The sequence below is a fragment of the Euphorbia lathyris genome, chromosome 8, assembly GCF_963576675.1.
Source record: "Euphorbia lathyris chromosome 8, ddEupLath1.1, whole genome shotgun sequence".
NCBI lineage: Eukaryota > Viridiplantae > Streptophyta > Magnoliopsida > Malpighiales > Euphorbiaceae > Euphorbia > Euphorbia lathyris.
The window spans coordinates 66,148,034-66,174,344 of NC_088917.1; the positions used below are offsets into that span (position 1 = coordinate 66,148,034).

The window sequence follows — 26,311 nt, forward strand, 5'->3', positions numbered from 1 at the left end:
ATTAGAGTGTCTTAATTGTTACAAAATTTAAAGTTAAATGATTTTGTTGAGACAAATTAAAATTGAATTACATGTTAAGACAACCATAAAAATTCAGTCACGAATATGCATTTAACCTCTTAATTTTTGGATAAAAAATATTTGTAATTTAATGAAGATTTTATATACAATCATTTGTAAAGTGCATCTTTTTAATTTTTAAAATTGTTTCCAAAGTAATTTTTGAAGAAACGATTCACTTTGAAAATTCAAATTTCCCACAGTTTTGTTGATAAATATTAGTAGTACATATATATTTGAGGAATGTTTAGAATGAATTCACTTGTCTAGTCTTAGAGTTGATTAACTTTCTTACACAGATTAGGCCAAGATTTTAGCTTTGAAATTTATGATTAAGAAAATGAATTAGTATTTCAAATTAAAATTGAGTGATTTGATCAAAATTTAATTGAGTGATTTTAGCATATTGCAATCAGTTTTGTGACTGTGAAAGTCATAAGCCAGCCAGAAAGGAAAGGGGTTAAATAAAAAGGGTGTGTTGTGTTGTGTTGGTGTTTTTTCCTCCAACAGACGCATCTTTTCTCTTCGTTTTTTTTTTTTTGGTATTTCTTATTCTTTCTTTAGGGTTTCCAAAGGACGAGATTTAGAGAACAGATTGTTCTTTACACAGGTACGCCTCGTTGCACTTTTCCTCTTTACTGTCAAAAATTCTTTGGTGGTAAGGTCGATAAACCCAATTTCAATCATGTTTTTCAGTCTTCTTGTATTTTATAGTTTATTCTGACGCTCTTTCTTGATGAAACAAGGTATTGAATTTTGGAACAGTTCAAATTACTTCATTCAAGTTGAAGATATGATTAGTGCTGTATTGTATTGTTGATGGGCATGCATTTGATCCTTTTGTACCCAATTTTGAGATGATTGCCAAGTTAATTTCGTGCATTTAGAAAGAACAAATGCGGCCTTGGTGGAAGAATAATTTATGGCAAGCATGTGATGTGATCCCCTTGTACGCTATTTGAATTTGATGGTTGCAAACTTAGTTTCCTAATTCAGGGATAGTAAAATTCAACCTTGTTGTGTCAATGGGTTTGTCATGGAATCAATTAAACTAAAAGCTCAAGATGATAGTTCAGGCCCAAGAATAATTTTTATATTAATCTCTCACACCCCTCAAGAGAATGCCCCTCGGCTTGAAGCCTGCACAACGCAGGCCTATCTCACCATGTGTTTTTAGTTTCACCAAATAATGAGGCTGCTAGCATTCGAACCCAAGAGGCTCTCATACCATGTCATGGAACTAATTGAGCTAAAAGCTTAAGTTGATAGTTAAGGCTTAACAATAGTTCTTATATTAATCTCTATCGGGGTTTGCTTGCTACAAATTGTTGATGGCAATCATTTGATACTTTTGCATTTAGGTCCTATTTGGTATGATGTAATGCAATGTAATCAAAATTGTAATGTAATGCAATGTAATAATGATTACATTACAATGTTTGGTTAGCAAATTTTAAAAAAAATTGGTGAAAAGTAATTAGGCCTAATGCTCCTCCAGCCCCCTTAACTTGTCCAAATTGGCTATTTTACCCTTCCAACTCATCGAATGTCCTATTTATCCCATTAACTCCATAAAAATGGCATTTCTCACCTTTTAACTTGTCCAAATTGGTCATTTTACCCCTCCCCAACTCATCGAATGTCTTATTTACCCCCTTAACTCCATAAAAGTGGTATTTTTCATCCCTTATGATCCTATTTACCCCTTAACTCCATAAAAGTGGCATTTCTTACCCCTTCATAGTGCAAAATTAATAGGACTTATTTAAATGAGTTTGAAAATATACTTTTTTTAATATCAACTTTTTATGTTGTTTTTATTTGATAATGATATTGATTCTTCATGTGTTTATTACAATAATATTGTATTACAATAATTAGATAATTAAAATTTAACTAGCCAAAAAAGTTGAAAAGAGAAAGAATGAATAAAAAATAATATAAACAAATTAAAGACATTATATGCAGGGATAAGGTACCAAAATAGACCTATGGTTTTTAGGAAAGTATCAATTTAGGTTTCACGTACAAAATAGCATCAATATAAGTTTAACGTTTAAAAAATGGTATCAATTTAGACATCGATAACGGATTGTAAGGGGTGAGAAATACCACTTTTATGGAGTTAAGGGGGTAAATAGGACATGCTATGAGTTGGGGTGTAAATGGACAAGTTGAGAGGGGTGAGAAATACCATTTTTATGGAGTTAATGGGGTAAATAGGACATTTGATGAGTTAGGGGGAGCATTAGGCCAAGTAATTATTACAATACTTATGTTTGTTTCGTCAAATGTAGTTAGAAACTTCAATTATTCTCAAATTTTCATATGCATAGGAACATCATCCATATACGATGCTTAAAAACTTGTTAACTTTTGTTCGTTTTGTTCGTTTTTGCGTTTTTCTATTTTTATATTATCGCGTTTTTAGTTTTTCACGTCTTTTCCATTTTCCGTTTCCGTATTTTCCCATCTTTCGCGTTTTTCTTATTTTTTCATTTTCGTGTTTCATGTTTTTCTCGTTTTTCATATTTTTCCATTTTTCTATTTTTCGTGTTTTTCCGTTTTCACATCTTCCCCGTTCTTTGCATTTGTCATGTTTTTCTCATTTTATGTTTTACCGTTTAATAAGAATTGTGGATAATAAATATGAATAATAAAAATATATATTTGAGCTAGTCGTAATGGGATTTCATACCTATTTTTTATGTAATCCCCATTACATAAATTTCTAAAGAAAAATTAAGTGATGTAGTTGTGATTCCATTACGACAAAAGCAATAGACTAATCCAAACATGGTAATGAACATTCATTGTAATGGGCATTCCATTACAACGGCCATTACAACGTACCAAACGACACCTTAGTTCTTAATGATGGTTTCAGCCTTGTTGTTGTGTCAATGGGTTTTCTTCAAACAAATTGTTTATAGCAATCATTTGATCCTTTTGCACTTAATTTTAATGAGAGGAAAATTAGTTCTTACATGTAGAAAAAAATATGTAGTTCTATTGTGCTGAAATGATCAGTGTTATTGGAACAAAATATATATATATTTTTTATAAAATAATTGCCATTGTCATGCTGCATGCAGTTATCAGAATCAATCATTTTAAGTTAACGTGAATTGGATTCTTGAATCATAGAAGGAATCTGTGCATATAAGTGCAGACTTCTTTCAGGTGGAAATGTCATTACAGAGTTCTCTATCTAGTATGTTCAGCTGCTCTATTTTCTCTCTTTGGCAAATTATTTTATCGGTGAATGGGTGTCTCATAATGAAATTTTCCAGATGTGTCAAAGTTGTCTTGAAGACTCTCATATCAGCTCCAGAGAATGTGCATCAGGGGAAGTTAAGAATGCTGATTATTCATGCCTCTTTAGTTGTGCAGCAATTCCTAATCTATCAACTGTCAGTATAATGTCTGAAAGTCCTAGTTTTGTATATTTGCGAAAGAAGCAACAAGGAAAGTCAGTCACCCTTTCTTCAGCAGAAGCCCCTGCAACCACAAAGAGAAACGGAGAGGATTGCCTTTCTGTCATCAGTTCTGATGCTCCTTCAGTTGCAATCAGAGAACAAGCGGCTTCTCAAAGCGAACATGCTAATGAAAATCCTCTTGTGCCTTCTATAGCAGTTAACAGGGAGCCTGTTGTTTTCAAATCAGAATCTATCAACGGATGCTCATCTGTAAAGGAACTAGGGTCTGATAGAATTTCCAAGTACAGTGGAAAAGATTTTGTTTATAGGCGAAAAAACCCACAAGGCAGATATACTGTTGATTTCTCTGCAGAGGCTCCTTGTCTATCTGTTGTCAGTTCTGATTCTCCTTCTGATGCAGTTAAGGAGCTGCATGTGGCTTCTCAAAGTTTTCACGCTCGTTTAGATCCTTTTGTCCCTTCTACAGTCCGCAAAAGAGGTAATCATGTGGTAGAGGAACAAGAGTCTAATGAAGCTTCCAAAAGTATGAGGCAGAGAATGATTGAAGTTGACAGTATAAATGATAGTTGTTCATCATCAAAGTCAGACAGTGTACTTGTTTCAGCTTCTATGCAGACTGAAGTGGATGATTCTGTTGAGTGCTCCTCGTCTAGTGTTATGGCTGCAGAGTTCTCAGAGGAGGGTATGTCAGAAAAGGATCTATGCATCTCCATACTTAGAAGCCAGGGAGTGCTTCATGGAATTTCGCCTAGTAGGAATTATGCTTCTGCTGAAGGTGTTGGTGATAGTAGTGCAAGCAGCTGTTCTCGGTTGTGCAAGATTTGTTCTCATCCGGAATCTGCACTTAAAATGCTGATTTGTGACAATTGTGAAGATGCATTTCATTTATTTTGCTGCAATCCTCGTGTGAAAAAAATACCGCTTGATGAGTGGTTCTGCCATTCATGCTCAAAGAAGTGTCATAAAATTCTTAAGGAGGCAATTTTCACATCTCCTTATGTGATTGGTAAAGAGCGCAGATTTTTAAGTTCTTCTATAGAGGAATCAAATCCTATACTATTGATGCTACGAGATACTGGGCCATATTCAAGTCGTGTTAGATGTGGTAAAGGTTTTCAAGCAGAAGTTCCAGAGTGGTCCGGTCCAATCACCAAGTAGGTTCCTTTGCAAACCTCACATGTTAATTTCTGTTGAATACTAATAAGGAACAATAACCTAACCTTAATAATATACATAGGAAGCTGTTGAGAATAATTTTTTTTTCCCGAATCTTTTGGGAGTATCATGTTGTCATATTGTATAGTTGTTCATTGCTGTCTCTCTCCAATCACCAAGTCTTGTTGGAATTTTTCATGAGATTGTTGTGCAAGTCATATACTTCACATTATGTGGTTGCTACTATAAGGAATTGTGTTCGACTTTGATGTAATCTAGCAAGTGGTAATGTATGTATCCTTTTATACACCCAGTGAAGCATCATAGGCAATTACACCTTGGTAATTGTTTAACACGCTGATCTGCATGAATGTTGTAAGCCTGTTCAGCAATGTTCTTGCAGCATCTGAAAAAAAAAAACCTTATGAATGTTTATCCAAAAGCAAAGTCTTAGGTTCGGGTCTTGTGAATGAAAAAAACCAATTGTTGGGTTGAGTGTCTTTCCCAGCTCGAAACCGCTTTAGATAGCTCCAGCTAAGGGGAAGCACTGATTAGAATACCCAGCCCGATAGAGCTAGACCAGTCCAGATTCAACTGGATGGCGCAAATGAAAAAGAAGGGAGCAAATATGACTTTTCAGGTGCATTTAGGATTTTAAGCATCTTGAAATTTACATCTTTAGAAGTGGTTTGAAATGCGATAGCACCAATACAAATAGTTATCATGTTAGACCCTCTGTTAATGCCACTAGATAATTTGTCCATATTCTTTCTATATTTAGGAGTCTTTGGAAGAATATGGCCAAATTATTTAACACAACTCTAAAGGTGTTAGATAAGATGCGCCTTCCTTGTGAAGTTGGCAAAATTATCTACTAGCTCACCAGAGTCTGTAATTTGGCCAACTTTTCTAGTTGACAACCTTGCTAAAAACAGCTGGGCCTTCCTTACGATGATAATCATACAGCTTGTTGAAAACTAAGAATTATGGATTGCTAAATAGTTTATTTTTTTTCTTTTTCATGTTTTCTATGCATAATTTTACTGAGCATCAGTGTTTGAGCTTTTAGGTGTTAATATAAGACTAAAACAGTAATAAATCCTTTTTGGGATAGAGCAGAAACAAGTTAGAAGGTTTCAGGAAACCAAGGCTAGATAATCAGAGGAGAATTCAGTAGCAACGTGAATTGTGAATTCTTTGTATACCGTTAAACCTTGCTGCTTTTAAATAGTGGATTTATAGGTATATAATGATGGTTTATAATTGTGCATCAATTTGCAACACGGTTACTAAGCATACATCTGAATTAATTGTTGGTGAATAGGTTTAACTGTAGTACTCTACCTCATTTTCTATTTGTTGATAATATACTCTTTCTAAAAGTTATTTTCTGTTCTGGAACTTCTCCGTGAAATCTAAAAATATTTTGCATCCTCTAATCTTTTTGGCGTGTGTTCGACCTATATTTGCTAAAAACAGTAGACGATTGCTATTGCAAGATGGACTGTAGACGATTGCTATTGCAAGGTGGACTAAGTAATTAAATGGGGGTCGAACCCTTTGTGATTTGACTTCTAACATCTGACCATATTGTGACTTGTTTTAATTTTAATGCAGTGATATAGATAAAATTCCTGAGCCTTTGGAAATGGATCCATCTGATTTCATCAGTTCTATTGTAAGGATGCACAATGTTTCTACTCATATTTCCATTTAGTTAACTTCTTGTTGTATGTTCAGGTAGAACTGACATATCTTGTACATGTAGGAGTTGAATTTCAAGGATCGATCTAAGGTTAGCTCGATTAGTAACTGGCTTCAGTGTAGAGCGGCTGTAGACGATGCAGGAGAAAGTGCTAATGGAACTATATGTGGAAAGTGGCGCAGGTAAACTTGATAATGGTTCTCTTTTGGTTTTGGGTAATTGTGCTTCTGGGTATAGCAGGCAACTGATGGAAAATCATTGTGTTAAATAATAATTCAATGTAATAAACGTAAGCATGCCTAAGTCAACTAAAGCATGCTTAGACTGCTGTGGGCTTACAATGTCTCCTTGATGAAGGAGAACTTTGTATTTATATTCATGTAGGCTCTTAATCTGCATGGTATCCCATGGACTTCTCTATATTTTCATGGTATATAACACATTGGAAGTGTTCGTATGCTTTTTTAGAATGTCCAACTCAAAAACTTAAATTGTGAGACATCTGCACAATTTGAATCTTGTAGAGCTCTTAGCTGACTCCTAAAACATAGCTCCACCATCACAATTAGGGTGTTGAATGCTGGACTCGTTAAAAAAACGCAACTCCATATATATGTCTAGCATTATGATATGTGTGAGTTGTATTAGGTGTAGCAACTGGAATAGCCTGAGTGAGGAAGGGGAAATCAAAATTTTAAGGACCTAGTTTTATGAAGAGCAAGTAGACTGCATTTGGATTTATGTTTTATTTTCTGGCACTGCATATGAACAAAGGTTATGACCTCGTTTGTTTGCCGGAAAATATTGTGTTTTGGTTAATATTGGGTAAAGGAAAATTTTGTGTTGGAAAGTAAAATATTTTCCAACACAGGAAAACGGGAATAAATGGTGGGTCACTATTATTTTCAAAAGGGTAAGAAGGAATGAAATATGGCTCAAAGAGCTTAGGAAATGTTTTATTCTTTTCAAAAGGGTAAAACATTTTGCCTCAGTTTGTTCATAAATTTTTCTATTGAGTGGCCTAAATTTTTCAGTTGACTTATTTTCCTAAGCAAACAAACACCGGAAAATCAAAAAAATATTTTTCTGCACAATATTTTTTGCCAAACAAACGGGGCCTATATATTTCAAAATTGTAAATCAAAAACTATTTTGAAATTTATTTCTTCTCAATATGTGTTTTGGACCATTAACTGCTACAATATTTTCATTTAATTTGTTAGATTCACAAGGTTATTATGCCAATAGCTGAAAGGTCTCAAATGCAAGCAATACATCTGTATGAGATCCTCTGGAAAGTGTCTTAGCAATTATGACTTCAAATATTTGGCATTTTCTAACCGATAGCAATTGTATATGGGGAATAAAAGTCAGGCCATGATATTTTTGTCTAGACAACTTTGGGTGGATTTCTAGTACACAATCTAAATCTTTTATTGCTGCATGTGCATCTATAAGCTTGCAAAGTTTTCTTGCTCAACATAACAATCTCCACAGGGCATGATTCTCACCCGACATAAAATTAAAGCAAAAGGTGTTGAATATATATATATATATATATATATATATATATATATATATATATATATTATATAGTTGTCGTATGGATAGGGAAATATAGTTTTGGCTTTTGGGTCTCTTAGTTCTTGGTTAGTAGAAGGGGCTTTACTTCATCCTTTACTTTGTGTCTGTGTTTGGGTGTGCTATTCCTGTTATTCTTTAGGTATTGCTTTTTGAGTGCTAATGACATTCGTCTTTATATCATAGGGCTCCTCTGTTTGAAGTCCAAACTGATAAATGGGAGTGCTTCTGCTCTCTCGGTTGGGACCCTATTCGCGCTGATTGTGCTGCGCCTCAGGTGAATTAAGCTTTAATATCTTGATATTTCTCCTTTTTTTTTTCTTTTTAGCATCCTGTTTACTACTATTACCAATTTGTGTTGACTATTGAAATTGCTTCATTTTGCTGTTGGTACTCCTACTTTATATTTGCATGACAGAATATCCTTTTATCTGCAGGAGGTGGAGACAGATCAAGTTCTCAAGCAACTAAAGTACATTCAAATGGTATGTTGTAGACTCCTGTTTTGCGAAATATGTGTGAATGCACTAGATGTTGGGGCATGTTGGACTCCAATATTTCCTTTCTGAGCGAAATATGAATCTGCTTTAATTTAATTTGTTCTGTTGTTTTTATGGCGAAACATGACTCAAATTTAGAGGAAGTGATCGAATATGTTGTTTTTGTAATTTGATTAATCTGTTTGGTTAACATGAAATTGTGCTTGTGTAGTTGAGACCACGGTTAGATGCGAAACAGCGGAAATTGGAGCACAGGAAGAAAGATAATGATTCAATGGAAGCTTTAAAGCAGCAACAGCAGAAACTGGATCAGCAAAATCCAGATGCAAGTATAATATACAGGCGCTACACTCATGGTAGCAATCGCAACAAAGACGGTCATCAGAGTTAGGACTTTTGAGTCTGTTGACTGGTATTTGCGTTTTGTTTCAGTTTTGGTAGGTTACCAAAGTGTAGCGCACATACATACATGGAGGCATTTACATATCAGATTTAGGCAATTATATTTCAAATTTTGTAACTGTACTGAATATACAAGTTCCATATGAAATAGGAAAAAGGCAAGAAGAAATTCACTTTTACTGAAGACAGCAATTTTTTTTCCCCCAGTTGAAGACAGCAGCATCATTTTTCTTCTTTTGGGTATTTAATCATCCCATTGTATTTGAACTTGAGCCAGGAAGATAAAGCAGTGACCAAAAAATTTCATGACAAAAGAAATAACCTTTAATAATTTGATTCACCATAACTTTTATCTTATGAATAATATTAGATTACACCAAAGAAATTACATTAGATTTCATTGATTGGGCATCAGATCAGACCTAGCATAAATGTCTTAAATGGCAGCTCTAACGAAAGCAAATATTAGTAACAAAATCCTAAAATGGCAGCAGCTCTAACAAAAGCAGATATTATTGACAAAATAGACAAAAGCAGATATTAATAACAAAATTCATAAAATGACAGCTCTAATAAAAGCAGACATTATTAACAAAATAGGGATACTGTACAAATTTTAGTTCTCGTATAAAACAGTGCAAAAAACTAATGTTTATCGGACGTTGCAATTTCAAGCGTCTTTTATGGTGGCCAGGAGGTTGGAGTGCGGGAAATGGCACCAGATTTAATATTACGTTTATACTCTTCCCCAACTAAATTTGTACCTTAATGTGTTGGTGGTTTTGCCTCCGAAAATGTCCCTCTTCGTTAGGGTTTTCAAACGACGAGATTAGGATAACAGATTGTTCTTTACACAGGTACATCTCTTTCCACTTTTCCTCTTTGATGTCTTTTCTGTTTCTTGCTGGGAATTGTTGATGCCAATCATTTGACACTTTTGCACTTAATTCTTAATTCTTAATGAGAAGAAGTCAATTAGTTATTGTTCTTTAGTATTAGCGTTTATTTATTATTAAGTTTTATGTCTTATTTGTCTATTTTCTTGGATATTTGCTTTCTTGTACAATAGCCTATTTTGGACTATTGGGGAAGTTGTTAGACCAGCTGTCATCACAACTCTATTTTCTTATCAGTCTCTGACCTTAGTTGTACTGAGCTGCTATATAAGGTCATACTTGTGTAATAGGAAACCTTAGTTGTACTGAGCTGCTATATAAGGTCATACTAAGTATAATAGGAAGTAACAGTCGAGAATATTCAGAATTTCCTAATCTATTCTATTTTCTTTTATTCTCCTTCTCTATTCTTCTACCCCTAACCCTAATTCTCCTAATTCTGTGCTAAAGTCAGTGCTACTCCTGACAAGGAACTTACATCTTACATATAGAAAAAAATATGTAGTTCTATTCTGCTTAAATATCTGTACCTATGAAGCACGGACTCTTCCACGGGATTGGCATGGCGGTGTCGGACTCGCCGGACTTGGGGACTTGCCGGGGACACGGCCGGACACGTGTCCGACACGGCAAAAAGGTGTCCCCTGCATTTTTTTTGTTTGTGACTTGGGACACGGCTGGGACACAGCTGGGACACGGCTGGCGGACATGACTGCAGGGAAAAAATTGTAAAAGTTTAGGCCTTTTTCTTAATTTTTTTAAATGAGATGGTTTAATTGTAAAATTTTGATAAAAAATCTAATATATAACCATCACTTCCTCTCAACCTTCGCTTGTCTGTGCCTTTTTCTTGCTGCAGTCTTCCTCTTCTCCTCTGCCATATATTTGCTGCTTGTCTATGCGTTTTTCTGGCTATTGAAATCTTCCTCTTCTCTGCGTTATTCTTGTTATAAAGTCATTTGCCTTTCATCTCCTTTTTATAAAATGGCTTGTTTGTGATTTATCAATTTTTTTATATATTTTTATATGTAATATATATATAATTAATTATATAAAATTTGCCGTGTCCCACTGCACCCATGTCTCATATCTTCTTTTTACCGCACCAGTGTCCACACCCGAGTCGATGCTTCATAGATCCGTACTATTGGAAACAAAGAATTATCTTTCCTTTTGATATAATAATTGGCACTGTCTTGCTGCATGCAGCTATCGGAATCAGTCATTTTTTGTGCACTTGAATTAGATTCTTGAATCACATAGAGAATTCTGAGCATACAAGTGCAGACTTCTTTCAGGTGTCCATCTAGTATTTTCAGCTGCTCAATTTTATCACTTTGGAAAAATATTTTATCAGTGAATGGATGTGTCATAATGAAATTTTCCAGTTGTCCAAATTCTTGTCAGGACTCTCATATCAGCTACAGAGAATGCTGATTATTCATGCCTCTTAAGTTGTGCAGCAATTCCTAATCTATCAACTGTCAGTATAATGTCTGAAAGTCCTCCTAGTTTTGTATATTTGCGAAAGAAGCAACAAGGAAAATCAGTCACCCTTTCTTCAGCAGAAGCCCCTGCAACCACAAAGAGAAACGGAGAGGATTGCCTTTCTGTCATCAGTTCTGATGCTCCTTCAGTTGCAATTAGAGAACAAGCGGCTTCTCAAAGCGAACATGCTAATGAAAATCCTCTTATGCCTTCTATAGCAGTTAACAGGGAGCCTGTTGTTTTCAACTCAGGATCTAGCAACGGATGCTCATCTGTAAAGGAACTAGGGTCTGATAGAATTTCCAAGTACAGTGGAAATGATTTTGTTTATAGGCGAAAAAAACCAGGAGGCAGATATACTGGTGTTTTCTCTGCAGAGGCTCCTTGTCTATCTGTTATGAGTTCTGATTCTCCTTCTGATGCAGTTAAGGGGCTGCATGTGGATTCTCAAAAGAATGACATTCATTTAGATCCTTTTGTCCCTTCTACAGTCTCCAAACGAGGCAATCGTGTGGTAGAGGAACAAGAGTCTAATGAAGCTTCGAGAAGTATGAGGAAGAGAATGATTGAAGTTGACAGTATAAATGATAGTTGTTCGTCATCAAAGTTAGACACCGTACTTGTTTCAGCTTCTATGCAGACTGAAGTGGATGATTCTGTTGATTGCTCCTCATCTAGTGTTATGGCTGCAGAGTTCTTGGAGGAGGGTATGTCGGAAAAGGATCTATGCATCTCAATACTTAGAAGCCAGGGAGTGCTTGATGGAATTTCTCCTAGTAGGAATTATGCTTCTGCTGAAGGTGTTGGTGATAGTACCCTGAGCAGTAGTTCTCGGTTGTGCAAAATTTGTTCTTGTCAGGAATCTACAGTTAAAATGCTGATTTGTGACAGTTGCGAAGAGGCATTTCATTTGCTTTGCTGCAATCCTCATGTGAAATACATACCGCTTGATGAGTGGTTCTGTCATTCATGCTCAAAGAAGCGTTGTAAAATTCTTAAGGAGACAATTTCCACATCTCCTTATGTGATTGGTGAAGAGGGCAGATATGTAAGTTCTTTTACAGAGGAATCAAATCCTATACTATTGATGCTACGAGATACTGAGCCATATTCAAGTGGTGTTCGATATGGTAAAGGTTTTCAGGCAGAAGTTCCAGAGTGGTCCGGTCCAATCACCAAGTAGGTGCCTTTGGTAAACCCTGCATGTTTATTTCTATTGAATACTAATGAGGAACAATAACCTTAATAATATACATCTATAGAGAAGAAATATTTGCAAACCTTTTCAGAGTATCATGTTGTGTAGTTAATATAAAACAAAGTGGAATTGTAGATTCTTGGTATATAGTTGAAGTTTTCTGCTTTTAGATATTGGATTTATGATTAGGCATCAATTTGCAAGCTGGTTACTAAAATACTTCTTCTAACAGTTAATTTTCCAAAATAATTCTGATTTTAATAGTTGACCATATTGTTGTTCTAATTTTTCATGCAGTGATGTAGATAAGGTTCCTGAGCCTTTGGAAATGGATCCATCAGATTTCCTCAGTTCTACTGTAAGGATATTTCCATTCATTAGTTAACTTCTTGTTGTAGGTTCAGGTAGAACTAACACATCTTTTACATGTAGGAGTTGAATCTCAACAAGCGATCTAAGATTAGCTCTATCGGTAACTGGCTTCAGTGTAAACAGGTTGTAGATGGTGCAGGAGAAACTTCTAATGGAACTATATGTGGAAAGTGGCGCAGGTAAACTTGCTAATGGTTCTCTTTTATGTAATTGTGCTTCTGGGTTTAAGACCTTGATGGAAATAGCTCAAAGGTCTCGATTGCAAGCAAAACATCTATATGAGATCCTCTGGAAAGTGTCTTAGCATCAATGTCGTAAAAAAATATGGCATTTTCTAACTGATAGCAATTGTATATGGGAAATAAAAATCACACCATGATATTTTTGTCTAGATTACCCTGTACATGAATTGATATGCTGTTAAATAAGATATGGATGAGTGACTCGAAAACTTTCAAACCATTTTGAACATCCTTGAAATTTGGGGGTTTTAGACAACTTTGAGTGGTTTTCTAATAGACAATTTAAATCTTCTATTCTATTGCTGTATGTGCATCTATAAGCTTGCAAAAATTTCCTGCTTAACATGAACAATCTCCTCGGCCATGATGATTCTAACCCTACATAAGATTAAAGCAAAAAGGTATTTTGAAATGCTATATTAATAATACTACAGGTATGCAAATGTTTTGATATCCTTTTTCTCCTTGGTTCAACATACGCACTGATAGATATTGCTATAGAGGACATAAGGGATGGAAGAAATAAAAGCGACATGTGGTTGTTCTTAGTTAGAGTTGGTTATATCAGAGGTTCATTGAGGTATTGGATGAGTACTATATATATATATAGGTGTGATGTTGATAGGGAAATATAGTTTTGGCTTTCGGGTCTCTTAGTTCTTGGCTAGAAGAAGGGGGAGATATCCCTTTGGTACAAATTTGTTTTTTCCTTTACTTTCTAATTCATGAATACAAGCCTATTATTCCATATTTCCTACCTTTTGTCTGTGTTTGTGTCTATTTGTGTGTTTGGGTATGTTGTTGCTGTGATTCTCATCATGCATATGTCAGGATGAATGTTCCTTTTAATTATCTCTAGGTGTCGCTTTTTGAGTGCTAACGAGATAATTGCTCTTGCGCGTTATGTGTATCTTATGTTAATTACAGTCAAGATAATAACGTTTGTCTTTATATCATAGGGCTCCTCTTTTTGAAGTCCAAACTAATAACTGGGAGTGCTTCTGCTCTATCGGTTGGGACCCAATTCGCGCTGATTGTGCTGCACCTCAGGTGAATTAAGCTTAAATATCTTGATATTTATCCCTTTTTTTGTCTTTTTAGATTTGTTGGGCTTGTAGAATTGAAAATGCAGTAGGAAGATAATTTCAATTAAATATACATGTGAACAGCAGTTTCTTTGATTCAAATGGTTGAAGAACTTCTGATTGCAGAAAACTACATCTTTCATAACTAGATGATGAGTCTAAAGACCATTAGTAGAATTAAGCCACTAATCTTAAATCAGTGAACAATTTTAACCAATAATCATGTTTAGAAATGCACATATATTCATGTTAGTTAAACCATCCAAAGTCGAAATTTGGTTTCTAGAAGTTCCCTGCATTTGCTCAGAGCAAATTTTATGTTATAAACGCTTGTCATGTATCCACAGGAGCTGGAGACAGATCAAGTTCTCAAACAACTAAAGTACATCCAGATGGTATGTTGTTAGCATAGAATACCTCAAAAATTCACAGTCCTCACCTTCTTGAACAAATAACATTTAGCATGAAAATCTCTGTTTGGTTGACATGAAATTGTGCTTGTGTGTGTAGTTGAGAGCGCAGTTAAATGCAAAACAACCGAAATTGAAGCACCAATCGAAGGTTTAAAGCAGCAACAGCAGAAATCAAATCAAAGCAGCAAAATCGAGATGCAACTATGGCGTACAGGCGGTACACTCATGGTCACAATCGCAACAAAGACTCATCAGAATTAGATCTGTGTATATATCAGATTTGGGCAATTGTATTCTGTTAAATGCACTATTGGTTACTGAACTTTGATGACAATTTGTCTCAACAAAATCATTCAATTTTAAATTTTGTCTCAATAAAGTCACTCCGGCGACTTCGAAGAGTAAAAGAACACCGAAAATATGGCGTGACATCTATGTTAGCACTAGTCAACTTTCACTGCTGAGCGAAACGACACATGATTGCCACTTAGCTGGTATATATCATTTCAGTGAGTTAGGTAGCAGTCACGTGTCATTCATTTAGGTTGCAGCCACATGTTATTTCAGTTGGTGGTGAAAATTGATTACTGTTGATAGGGTAGCCACGTCACTTTTCCGATGTTTTTTTGCTCTTGAAGTTGTCAGAGTCACTTTATTGAGACAAAATTCAAAATTAAATGATTTTATTGAGATAAATTGAAATTGAGTGACCATTTTAAGACAATTATAGAAATTCAGTGAGCATTTAACCCCAATTATATTTCCTTATGTTCAACTTTGCAACAGTACTGATTCTTCAAGTTCCATATGAAAAAGGCAACCATTACTTATTATGCTTCTTTTCCTGCATAATCATAAGTACTTTTCTAACTTTCATGTAGTTGTGTAATTGAATGAAAAAATATTTTAAAATTATCAAAGTAGTAATTATAAAATTGTAAAGTGAACTTTTCTTCTATTTCAAATAAATTTTATTGATGAAATGAATAAAAATATGATTCCTTGAACAAATTTATAATAATATTGATTGTTTTTAAGCAAAACAATAGTTGAATGTTAATTTAAAGATATTGTATTAGAAAATAAATAAAAATGATAATAAATATTTTAGAGAACACTTCATTAAAACTATTTTGATTAAAATTGAAAACGAAAAAATAGACTAAATAGTTGATTAAAATCTTAAGGAAATTTCATTAGATTGATCTGAAGTTTTTGCATATCACACCCTTGAGTTTAATTGACTGGGCATCAAACTAACCTAGCATAGCATGCCCAAATTTGCAGCTCTAACAAAAGCGCAGATATTAGAAACAAAAGCAACACATGACAAGAAAATTATAGTTATGTTGCCCGAAAGATCAAAACTTTTCCCTTAGCTCTGCAGTAGGAACATAAACAACAGATTCCTGATGTAAATGCTTCCTGTTGGTTCTCTTAGCTTTGTGTTTTTGTACTCCAACTAGTGTCTTCTTCATATTCTCTAATCTATCCTTGGCTCTACAAAGTCTCTCCATCTCCGCCTCTGCCTCTGCCTCTGCCGCTTGATATTCTGTTGCTGAAACAGCCTTCACCATCTTCTTCCCTCTACTGCTTTTTGAGATTAACAGCTTCTTCAAGCTTACATCATCGTTATTCTCAACGTTCTTCTGAATATCACATATATGCATATGAAAAATGCTTTCAGGTACAAGCTCATAGACCAAGTCACAAACACATAGCACGTTAGTTATTTTGTCAAAGCGAAACAAATATTTATTTTTTGCATTTACTCAGATATGCAGACGAGAGGGCGAGCCTTGGTGCAACGGTAAACGTTGATGTCGTGTGACCAATAGGTCACGGGTTCGAGTCTTAGGAGCGGCCTCTTGCCAGTACACCTTTGTGGTGGGACCCCTCCCCGGACCCTCACTTAGCCGGGACACGTAGTGCACCGGGCCGCCCCTTTTTACACAGATATGCAGACGAAGTACAGCTGAGACCTAACTGTTCATATTTCACTCTTTTTCTTTCTAGACTTTGTATAATGCAGTAAGCTAGACATGCAGATGTCAATTATGGTCTCCAAAATCTTATCTCTTGGACAAATCCCACCTTGATAATTTCGTAAATGGGTGTCCAATAACTCTTCTATTTATCTGTAAGTCAACTTGCCTCTAGCTCTTGCTAAAAGGGCAAGTGATGCTAAGCCAACAATTATGAACCACATTGCAGAAAAAGGTGAAAGTAGAAATAATAAAAAGGCAAAAAGCATAATTAAGCCCCTGAACTTGACCTGTTTTAAGGATCAAACCCCTAATCAATTATTTTTACACATTAAGCCCTTGATCATTGATTTTGTTATGGATTTGACCCTTATTTAACTTTTTCGTCCAGTTTGGGTGGCACATAGAGAGTAAAAAATAACAAGAATTTACAGAAATTAATTTCCAGTAGATTCTTCCAAACTCAATCTTCTCCTCTCTCATTTTGTGATTTTCAGCATTAGAATCCTCAAATCGATCTTCTCCTCTCCCAAACTCGATGGAAAAGTTAAATAAGGGCTAAATCCATAACAAAATCCATGATCAAGGGCTCAATGTGGAAAAATAATTGATCAGCGGCTTGATCCTTAAAATAGGTAAAGTTCAGGGGCTTAATTATACTTTTTGCCTAATAAAAACAGAAAGTCTATAAAGAAAAGGGTTTTGCAAAAAAGAGAGTATTAGAGGCTAAAGAAACCCAATAATTCTGAAAAGTAAAAAAAAAAAGAAAAAGAAAAAAAGTTTGAGCCATCAATACCTTATTGCTTCCAGAAGGAGATTCCACGGATATCTTTTTCAGTTCATTTTCCTTCAAACTTCTTCTTACAGAATTCAGGTTCTTTTTCCGAAGCAACTGTTTTAAATCCTTCGGGCTATGTATCCTGTTTCCCAGTGAGGTAGGCTTTATTTCCACAAGCACACCAGTTCTACTCTTCATACCCTCTAATCTACTAGAAGTAGAGATTATAGGACTGGTATTGTTAAGTTCTTTTGATCCGTCTGCCTGTTATGCAAGTAAAAATAAACAACTTAGGGTATTATCTATCTGTTGATGCAAAAAAGAGGCAGAATCATAATTACAGGCTCATAAATCAAGTTGTAACGTGTGGTGGTGCTCACCACCTCAAATTATATTACTCGCTAACCTTGCTATATGCAGCTTAAAATGATGATAAAAAGAAAAGCAAAACTCAAACTGACAAAAATAGCATGATTACTAAAGTCGAATAATCACAAAAGTAGATAGATGTAGAAAACGTACCTTTCTTGATTTTCGAGCCAAGTATCTTGCATTCTTGAACCATTTGCTGACCTGAAATTGATTCTTATTTGTCAAAGAAGGGATGACATTAAAAATGCAATCAAAGAAGTTGCATGGATCATCCCTGTGGACATACCCAACTAAGAATCAAATTCATAATGCAAATTTGCTTCCTGAGGTATTTCCATACGTGATATTTAACTTTATGTGTGGATAAATAAGAATTTTTTCCTTATTTATCCACATATTAAATCTATATGGAATAAAATTAAAATAATTGTCTCGCGTACACGTCGTGTTAAAAATTGTGTCATGTGGAAAAATTAACAAGTCATAATTTTCCATTCAAAATGGATTAAGTATCACCTATGAGAACTCATGGGGAAAATATTAACAAATGATACAACAAGGGTCAAATGATAAATTTTTTGGATAGCACATGGCCAAATGGGGCTGTAATCCCAGTTCTAACCAACTAGCATGTAACTTTGCTTGGAAGTTTGAAACATACAATGCAAGTCCAAGGACATATCCAAGACAGTCCATTTTGCACCACTTCAATTTCATTCATGTTGGTATAATGTTTAGAGGTGGATAACATTTATTTCGCGACAAATCTATCAAAAACAGCTGTTTTAGTAAAACGCAATAAATGAATAGTACAGACCTTATTAATTCATCCTTCAATAGAATCTTATTCCAAATCCATCATACTAAGCGTGCCAACATATGGAAAAGGCCAAGTTATTACCTTTCCAGGTTCAACATCCAATTCTCTTGAAAGGTTTTCCTTGACAGTTCTAGAGGGAAGTTCATTCTCTGCAAACACCTGGCGGAGTTTCTAAGTACAAAAAAGAGGACATGATAAGAATTTGTATCTGATATTATGATTCTAGAAGATTATGAAACGCAGAGGGGGAAGCCATAACAAGATATTCCAAATTAGCAATTAAAAAACATTCCTACCTCAACTGCAGATGGAGGGATTCGGAAAAATGACCTCCTAACTTGTGGGTCCCTAGAAAGTCTCCTCTTCACTTCAATGGTTTCTACTTTTTTACTTTTTTTCTCACTTTTATATAATGTCATAAGTGTGCTGGCTGCATCTGACTCCTTAACTCTCCGCTTTCTTTTACCAGGACCCCAGTCTTCATCTTCACTAAATTCCTCATCTTCACCAAATACAAGCTATCCATATTTCATATACAACACAAAAATCATGAATTGATATATGGTAAACTAGCAGCCAAGTTGAAAGCAAGTTCTTTTTTTTAGAGTATAATTTGTCAGGCAATGGTATATAGTATGGTAACAAGAGTTACACAGTGAAGAAATAATAAGCACATAAAATTATGTATCAACATCAAAATTGCAAGACAACTGCATAAAGTATCTACTAGGAAAAAGCTGGAGAAATAGAGAAGTCTATTTGGACTTTTCTAGCTTGTAATTTTAACCAGGTTTGGAGGAACAAAAGGTCCAAAAAGCTTCCCCAACTAGTCTATTCAAATCAAGGTTTAGTTGAGTTTAGCATAAACATCTCAGTTTTACCATTGGTTCAATATCTTATTGTTTTTAAGAAAACTACTCGAATAACAATTTGATTTTATGAAAATTTGAGTACTCACATCATATAACTTTCTATAGTCAACTGCTCTTCTCTGTCTGCGTCCATACACAATTTCTCCATCACTGCTTTCATCAGAACCTAAACTGCTATAAATAGATTGATTTCCAAAGTCTGTGTTCTCCATCTCCCACTTCCTAGATCCTGAGAAAACTTCTCCATCTGAAGACCAACCCAAACTGGTAGAACTGCTGGCATCACCAGAGGCATCATCTCCAGTGCCTGCTCCACTGATGCTGTTCTCCCTCCCTTCTGGATCATAATCATCATCTTCAGAATCATCAGAAGGCCACTCTTCTTCTGGATTTAACAATATATGCCCACCATCAGGAACAGCTGCTTCTTTGAAAATATCCTATTTCATGGGGCAAAAATTATTTTGGTAATAGAGCAGAAATATTTTATTTCAAAAGGAAATGCTCTAGAATATAAAATGACAACCTGCCAACAGCAACTGACTGAGAACTGGGTCCCCAAACGTGCATTTACGTCTTCTATAATTTCCATCCTACAGTCACAAAACTTGCAATACCATCCCTGATCTCCAGGTGGTACTGCAAATTATCAAGTAAGTCGAGAGTCTTAGGAAGGAGACAGTTGTTTCACAACCTAGTTCAAGAATTGACAAGAAAATGAGTGAACTTACTATTTTCAGTATCCAGTGGAGGATCAAGGCATTTTTGGTGAAAGCCACAGTTGCAAGTCCCATCACAAAGTACAATATCATTATCCAGGTTAACTTCATTGGATTTGCACTTTGCGCAGAATATCTGGAATAAAGGACAGAGACATCAGTACAACTATGGTTAAGCAAAAACATTCTTAGACTATATCATTTTGCCACCTGCATCTTCATCCTTAGATTTATTTGCTGTTTGAAAATCCAAACTACAACTAAGCAACATTCATCTCAAATTTATTTTCTGTTTGATAATATTTGTGCTTAAAGTATCATATTGATTCGATGTTCTTGTGCCCCACTTCTCAGAATGCTGTCTAGATTATACTATCATGCTTCTCAAAACTTGGGAGAAAACAGTTTGTGCAATGAATCCCAGTTTACCAATCTCTATTTGAAAGGAATAAACAAAAGTTTGAATTCTTTAAACTTTAAATTACCATCAAAAATCACTTTTACGAATTCATATCCCCAATATTATACAGAAGAGAAATAGTACTAGTTGGAAAGCTTACATGTTCATGGGAAACAGATCCATCAGGAGCAATAACTGAGTCTTCAATACAACCTACTTTACTCAGTGAATCCAGCTGGCAAATTGTGTCACGTATGCCAAGTTTACATTCCAAAATCTCCTTCTGGGCTCTTAACAGTTCCTTTTCTGGCTTGATCTTCTCTCGACTGTGCAAAGTCATGTAAAGGATAAAACCAAGCAATTTTACCATTTAAAATTTCTATTTACCAGCTTTAGAGATGCTGAAAAGTTCACTTTATATCATGTATATGTTAAGAGTCATAGTCATACAAGAGTCAAAGAAAATGAAAATTCTATCTCACTTGATTAAACAAATAGACAATATTTCTCCAGTACTTCCAACATATTTTCTGATAATTTCTCTAAAGTCCAAGCTGCTATTAGAAAATTTTCCATTCAACACTGGGACATTATATTTCTAGAGGCAGACAACAAATATAAGCAGAATAAACTCTAATTTCATGTGACCTACTTCCACTACTTTAGCTCTCTTTTTCTTTTCCTTTTACTTGGACAAAGCATTAACTAAATAACATCCCAAAATTTCAGTCATTTCATTCAAGATGCTTTCCTTTTTTGTTCTTCATAATCTTGCAATTTTTAAGAATTGCCATTGACGAAGTAAGTAGGTTCAAGATACTTATCCTGTTAAGCGAGGGAAGGGAGCAGCCAAATTGCAAAAAGCTTACAACAAATCAGGTATCTTGGTTTTACTTTTTAACTTATATTATTTTTAGTTATATGCATATGATTTTCAGATATTACTGGAAAATGTTTGAAAAGAAAAGAATGGCAGTATATAAGATATTGTATGTTCTCAAATATAAACAAAATTTTCATTTTTCTATATGGCTTGTAGCCTTGCTACCAGTAGTAGGATATCCTATTAACTGCAGGGCGAGGCAAATATTACCTGAGGAGGCACATAAAAATCTCCAAATATTAAAACAACTTACCAAAGTTTTCGAAATCTATACCATATGTTAAAGCATGACTTGTTCAAATTTCCAAGCACGTTTGAATATCTTAGCAAGGAGATGTTCCATTTTCTTGAAAAGGACTTAAAGAAAATTTTCATACCTTTGACCTTTCCAGCCTTCCCCTGAGTAAGCATCTATATAGTTCTGTTCATGCTTCATTTTAATCAGCAGGTTTCTTGTTTTCCTCTGCAAACATGCTGGCACATCAAGCACAGTCTTCTCCTTGTGCCCTCTCTTACTCTTTTTCTTACTTCTCTTTGCTGTAACAGCCCTGCTCTCATTCTCCTTGGAAGAAATAACTGATGAATATTTGTCTTGTGGTCCTGAAGAAGCCAGCTTCTTTGGGGACCTTTTGTCAAGAGCTTTTCGCAGGATTTTGCTACTAATCACTTTCCTACTTGTATAGCGCTTCCTGATTCCCTTGCTCGAAGTGTCAGAAACCTTCCTCTTCATCAATTTAGCACCAACTGCTTTTAAAGGAGATTCTGATTTGGGTTTATGTTTCTTGCCACGAGATAATGTTCTATTCTTGTTATTAAACTTTAATGATGCAATTAGCATAGAACCATACTCTGTCTTAGACAGAGAAAATTTGCTAGATTCGTGATGTGCTGCTTCCTTTCTAGTATCCTTCATAATGATCTGTCAGGATTGGATATCAAACTGCATATATGTATAAATAAGCTATTCATAAGTAAGAAACAAAACTCAAGATGTTAACTATATAAATTGTGTGCTATTGACAGACCTTTTTTTTAATACTGTTATGTAAGTAGAATCAACTTTAGAACAAAATTGCAAAACTTCTTTTCAATAATGCACTTAAAAAGGTCTAAATGTCAATGATTTCTTAATGCATATAGATAGTATGAATGGAGAAAAATATTCACTAGAATTCAAAGAGATAATTTTCATTCCAAATTATTGTAATGTTTATACCCATACAAAGGATTAAGATGCACAACTATATGCATAACGTTTCCAGAAAAGATAGAATCATTTGCAGACTTAGATATGCAATGCATAACCACAATTTCATTAGAACAAATTACAAAAAGAATTGCTTTGATTAGCAACACAAGAAATTATCCATATTTAGATGGAATAAAGCATTGTAAACAAAGGCCTACCTCACCCCAAAAGTAATTTAAAGGGTTAGGTTTGCCTCACATATTTAAGGAGGCATATAACTTCCCAATTTAGCAATTTGTGATGTTTAACAAGCATGCCCAAGAGAAGTGCTTAAATTGAAGAAAACGAAAACATCTAACGTACTGAATTGAAAGCACGATAGTCAAGAATTTAAATCTTCTCAATTCAGGCTCAAAACAAGCAAAATCAGAGAATTTTCTAAGTCGAAAACAAAAAGAGGTTAAGCTTGATTAATGAATAATTACAAGTAATTATCACTCATAAATCAGCTAAGAACTAACCCAAAAGCAATGAATGAAAGATCAACATCCGATCAACCAAAGGCATTGAGATTCGACATTAAGCAAAAAGTAAGTAAACAGTAGAGAGAATAACTTTTTTCCAAAGATTGAGCTCGAATCTAATCACAATATCACATCAAAGAAAGACTACCTGAGAAAAGAGGGCGAATCAGAGAAGACAAATCTTGAAATTGAAGAGTTGAATAGCTGCACTACTAAAACACTAAACGATTATGTACATGTTTCTGTGTGCGGATATATATATATATATGTATGTATGTATCTATAAATAGGATTGATTTGGGGTTGGAAAATGGCTCCAAAATTTGAAAATGAAATTGGAAGGATCAATTAATGATATGGAAAAGAGGAAGAAGAAGAAGAAGATTGAGTTTAGGTGATCGGTTGATGTGATAGAGGCAGACGCAGTTGCAGTTTCCGAAGCGCCGCCCAACGGATTTGTTGCTGGTGAACCGGAGTCATTTAATTAGCCTTTATGATGTGGTGTAATTAAACCAAAGTGAAGTAAGTTAGATGTGCGTGGACTGTAGTATGAAACTTTTATATAATTTAGATAAATAAATAAATTGATATATTTACTTTTAAATAATTTTATTTTATTTACTTTTAAATAATTTTATATCATGTTATGAAAAAAATTTATATTATATATATTTGAAATTAATATATATATTTTTAATGATATTTCAAATTAAATTAATTTTAAAAATAATTAACTATTTTTTATAGAATTTTAACTAAAGATAAATGATTTATTTATTTTTACAAAATTTAATGATTTGTACTTTTTAGGAATTTTAATACATTTTCATATTCCAAATCTTTTTTTTTTGGTAGAAAATGAAAGGAAAAAAAAAACAAAACGAAACAGCTCAACCCGGAATCAGCCTAGGAAGACTGACCCCCACCACATCCTCAAAGATCAAGGACAAAATGAAGACTGGAGGAGAAGAAAATGTAGAAAGGCCCAACAAATCAGAGTGCCCTTCCAACGCAAGACGGTCCGCGACGCGATTCTGCTCCTTATAAATATGAAAAAACTTAATAGACTCGAAGGAGGACCCAATCCTTTTAATGCCTTTAATAATATTCGAGCTATTCCGACAACAGACTTGCCCTCAGAAATCATCTTAACTGCTTTTTGGTTATCAGACTCAACCAGAAGCTTCTTCACTCCAAGATCCTTAGCCAGCTTCAGGACCGAAAGAATCCTCCAAAGTTCGGCAGAAAAGGAAGAACCAATCCCCAAATTCTGAGAGAAGCCGGACACCCATCTGCCTCCATCGTCTCTAAGAACCCCTCCTGCGGCGATTCTCCCGTCTCTCAGACAAGAGCCATCAGTGTTAAGCTTAATCACACCTTCGCTCGGCCTACACCAGCCTAATAGATTGACCTCCTTCCTCTGAACCACCCTAGCTAAGGGGTCTTCACCAAAGCTTTCAACCAAGGTACTGATCTTCTTAGAAAAGAAATCAAGGATATTTGGCATAGAAACCACTCCACCTCCAAAGATCTCCTCATTTCGCCACCTCCAAATCTGATGGCACACCACCACAAAAATAAGAACACCTTGATTCCCAGGCAAAAGAACCCCCTTAATCCCATCCACAAACCAATCATCTTCAGAGTGGGCTAAAAAAGATGGGAGCACATCCCTAGGGAGGATTCTTCTCCAAACCTCTAAACTTTTCTCACAGTCCCTAAGGGCATGGCATAACGTCTCCTCAAACCCTCTGCATCTGCCACAGGCTCCAGAAACCACCAGGTGCCTCCTTTTCCGATCCGAATTAGTAAGCAACATATTCTTGGCTCCAAGCCACAAGAAGCTCCTAATACGGTAAGGCACTTTTAAACCCCAAATCGTCTTCCAAACCCCTGGAGAAGAAGACTCCAAATCCAGATGGAACGCCTGAAAAGCAGACTTACACGAATAGGCCCCATTGTTTGTTAGCGCCCAACAGTAACTGTCCTTATCCTCCAATTGATTACTTATGTGGACACCTCTAATAGAAAGGAGCGATTCCAGACTGAGGTAAGATTCAAATTTATCCCAAATCCACTCACCCTCAGAGTTCACAACATCAGCAATCCTCCAGTCCTGAGCGTCTAACGGAGGCAATGAAGTACAAACTTCCAGTAAAGGCTTCTTACCTACCCACCTATCCTTCCAGAAACTGATGGATCTGCCATTACCCACATTCCACCCAATCCTAGTACAAAACTCAGCAAACACAGCACTGATGCCTTTCCAAAGAAAGGAACAATTAACCACCCTCTCCTTAGGCCCCCCAAACACCTTATCCTTCCGGTACTTCCCACATAAGAGCTGGACCCACAGAGCAGAGGGACACTGCCACATTCGCTAAAGGAGTTTTATTAATAAAACTTTATTATTATTCTTAGCTTTCCTAATGCCCAGACCTCTAGAATCTTTAGGCTGACAAACCTCACTCCAAGGCACCAGATGGATCTTTCTCCCCTCCTCAACTTCCCCCCACAGGAACCTACGGTTAATCTTATCAAGGTCATTATGCACAGGATCCGGAAGCTGACAAACCTGCATAATGTGATTGGGAGTTTCACAATTAACAGATTGAATTAACATGAGGCGGCCAGCAAGAGAGAGAGTCTTGGCTTTCCACATGGCACACTTCATATTAGCTTTATCCAAAGTATCTTTAAAGGACACTTTAGACACTCTCTCACTGTGGAGGGGAATACCCAGATACTTCTCTAGAGAATCAGTAAGAGGAATACCTGAAAGATCACTTAATCTTTTACAGACTCTCGGGTTCATATTCTTTGAGCACATCATCCTAGACTTCTGGATATTAAGTTTCTGCCCAGAGGCAAAATCTATTAATATATTAAAAGCTGGATACTATGGTTGTTGATGTGGCGTAATTTTAGAATTTTTTGTTGACATGTCAATTTCCTAAAGCAGCCTGCTAATTATTTTATTAAAAAAAACCCAACGCTCTTTTCTTCCCACGATGGAAACTGCTACGGTTTTCACACTATGTAACCGTCCCCTCTTTCATCTTCTCATTTACATTCCTTCTTAATGTTTTCTCTAAGCCCAACTTCTTATCTCTTTATGAAATGAGACTTCATCTCCTATGGTTGAACTGAACTCTTCACATTCCGCCACCCTTAAGCTTTCCGGCGTTAAGCTTCCTCCCATCAACGGTGGCTTCAAATCTTTATCGTATGT

General features: G+C 35.4%; 3 protein-coding genes across 7 annotated transcripts; 2 read left to right on the forward strand and 1 right to left on the reverse strand.

The window, feature by feature from the left end:
* Positions 1 to 323: 323 nt before the first annotated feature.
* LOC136202528 (uncharacterized) lies at positions 324 to 9,049 on the forward strand. Of its 2 annotated transcripts, XM_065993213.1 has the most exons (8): positions 325 to 670; positions 3,156 to 3,274; positions 3,354 to 4,654; positions 6,273 to 6,333; positions 6,424 to 6,542; positions 8,128 to 8,218; positions 8,379 to 8,426; positions 8,653 to 9,049. In XM_065993213.1, the coding sequence occupies exons 3-8, from the start codon at positions 3,354 to 3,356 to the stop codon at positions 8,830 to 8,832; spliced, it is 1,800 nt and encodes a 599-aa protein (XP_065849285.1). In that variant the 5' UTR covers positions 325 to 670; positions 3,156 to 3,274; the 3' UTR covers positions 8,833 to 9,049. The 2 variants fall into 2 exon arrangements, with proteins under 2 accessions (XP_065849286.1, XP_065849285.1); XM_065993214.1 differs by lacking the exon at positions 3,156 to 3,274 and having other exon boundaries at positions 324 to 670.
* A 1,315-nt stretch (positions 9,050 to 10,364) lies between these two features.
* LOC136203122 (uncharacterized) lies at positions 10,365 to 15,353 on the forward strand. 3 transcript variants are annotated; one of them, XM_065994189.1, is made up of 7 exons: positions 10,365 to 11,037; positions 11,128 to 12,406; positions 12,723 to 12,783; positions 12,858 to 12,976; positions 13,999 to 14,089; positions 14,472 to 14,519; positions 14,635 to 15,353. In XM_065994189.1, the coding sequence occupies exons 2-7, from the start codon at positions 11,232 to 11,234 to the stop codon at positions 14,689 to 14,691; spliced, it is 1,551 nt and encodes a 516-aa protein (XP_065850261.1). In that variant the 5' UTR covers positions 10,365 to 11,037; positions 11,128 to 11,231; the 3' UTR covers positions 14,692 to 15,353. The 3 variants fall into 3 exon arrangements, with proteins under 3 accessions (XP_065850261.1, XP_065850262.1, XP_065850260.1); XM_065994190.1 differs by having other exon boundaries at positions 11,147 to 12,406; XM_065994188.1 differs by having other exon boundaries at positions 10,365 to 12,406.
* A 354-nt stretch (positions 15,354 to 15,707) lies between these two features.
* On the reverse strand, positions 15,708 to 23,585 carry LOC136202533 (pathogenesis-related homeodomain protein). 2 transcript variants are annotated; one of them, XM_065993220.1, is made up of 11 exons: positions 23,228 to 23,585; positions 21,744 to 22,306; positions 20,644 to 20,809; positions 20,096 to 20,219; positions 19,891 to 20,003; positions 19,451 to 19,804; positions 18,789 to 19,010; positions 18,574 to 18,663; positions 17,823 to 17,873; positions 17,319 to 17,564; positions 15,708 to 16,183 (listed from the first exon to the last, which is right to left on the reverse strand). In XM_065993220.1, exons 2-11 carry the CDS (start codon positions 22,277 to 22,279, stop codon positions 15,899 to 15,901), a joined length of 2,187 nt encoding a protein of 728 aa, XP_065849292.1. In that variant the 5' UTR covers positions 22,280 to 22,306; positions 23,228 to 23,585; the 3' UTR covers positions 15,708 to 15,898. The 2 variants fall into 2 exon arrangements, with proteins under 2 accessions (XP_065849292.1, XP_065849291.1); XM_065993219.1 differs by having other exon boundaries at positions 15,708 to 16,186; positions 23,228 to 23,583.
* Positions 23,586 to 26,311: the final 2,726 nt, after the last annotated feature.

Bases quoted from the DNA above. Each gene is read 5' to 3' on its own strand.
- LOC136202528 (XM_065993214.1), top strand. From the start codon at position 3,354: ATGTGTCAAAGTTGTCTTGAAGACTCTCATATCAGCTCCAGAGAATGT. The intron at 4,655-6,272 runs GTAGGTTCCTTT...ATTTTAATGCAG, and splicing joins TGGTCCGGTCCAATCACCAA to TGATATAGATAAAATTCCTG. The intron at 6,543-8,127 runs GTAAACTTGATA...TTTATATCATAG, and splicing joins ATATGTGGAAAGTGGCGCAG to GGCTCCTCTGTTTGAAGTCC.
- LOC136203122 (XM_065994188.1), top strand. From the start codon at position 11,232: ATGTCTGAAAGTCCTCCTAGTTTTGTATATTTGCGAAAGAAGCAACAA. The intron at 12,407-12,722 runs GTAGGTGCCTTT...TTTTTCATGCAG, and splicing joins TGGTCCGGTCCAATCACCAA to TGATGTAGATAAGGTTCCTG. The intron at 14,090-14,471 runs GTGAATTAAGCT...ATGTATCCACAG, and splicing joins CTGATTGTGCTGCACCTCAG to GAGCTGGAGACAGATCAAGT.
- LOC136202533 (XM_065993219.1), bottom strand. From the start codon at position 22,279: ATGAAGGATACTAGAAAGGAAGCAGCACATCACGAATCTAGCAAATTT. The intron at 20,810-21,743 runs GTATGAAAATTT...GACTTTGCACAG, and splicing joins GAAGGCTGGAAAGGTCAAAG to TCGAGAGAAGATCAAGCCAG. The intron at 20,004-20,095 runs GTAAGTTCACTC...GATAATTTGCAG, and splicing joins TCCACTGGATACTGAAAATA to TACCACCTGGAGATCAGGGA.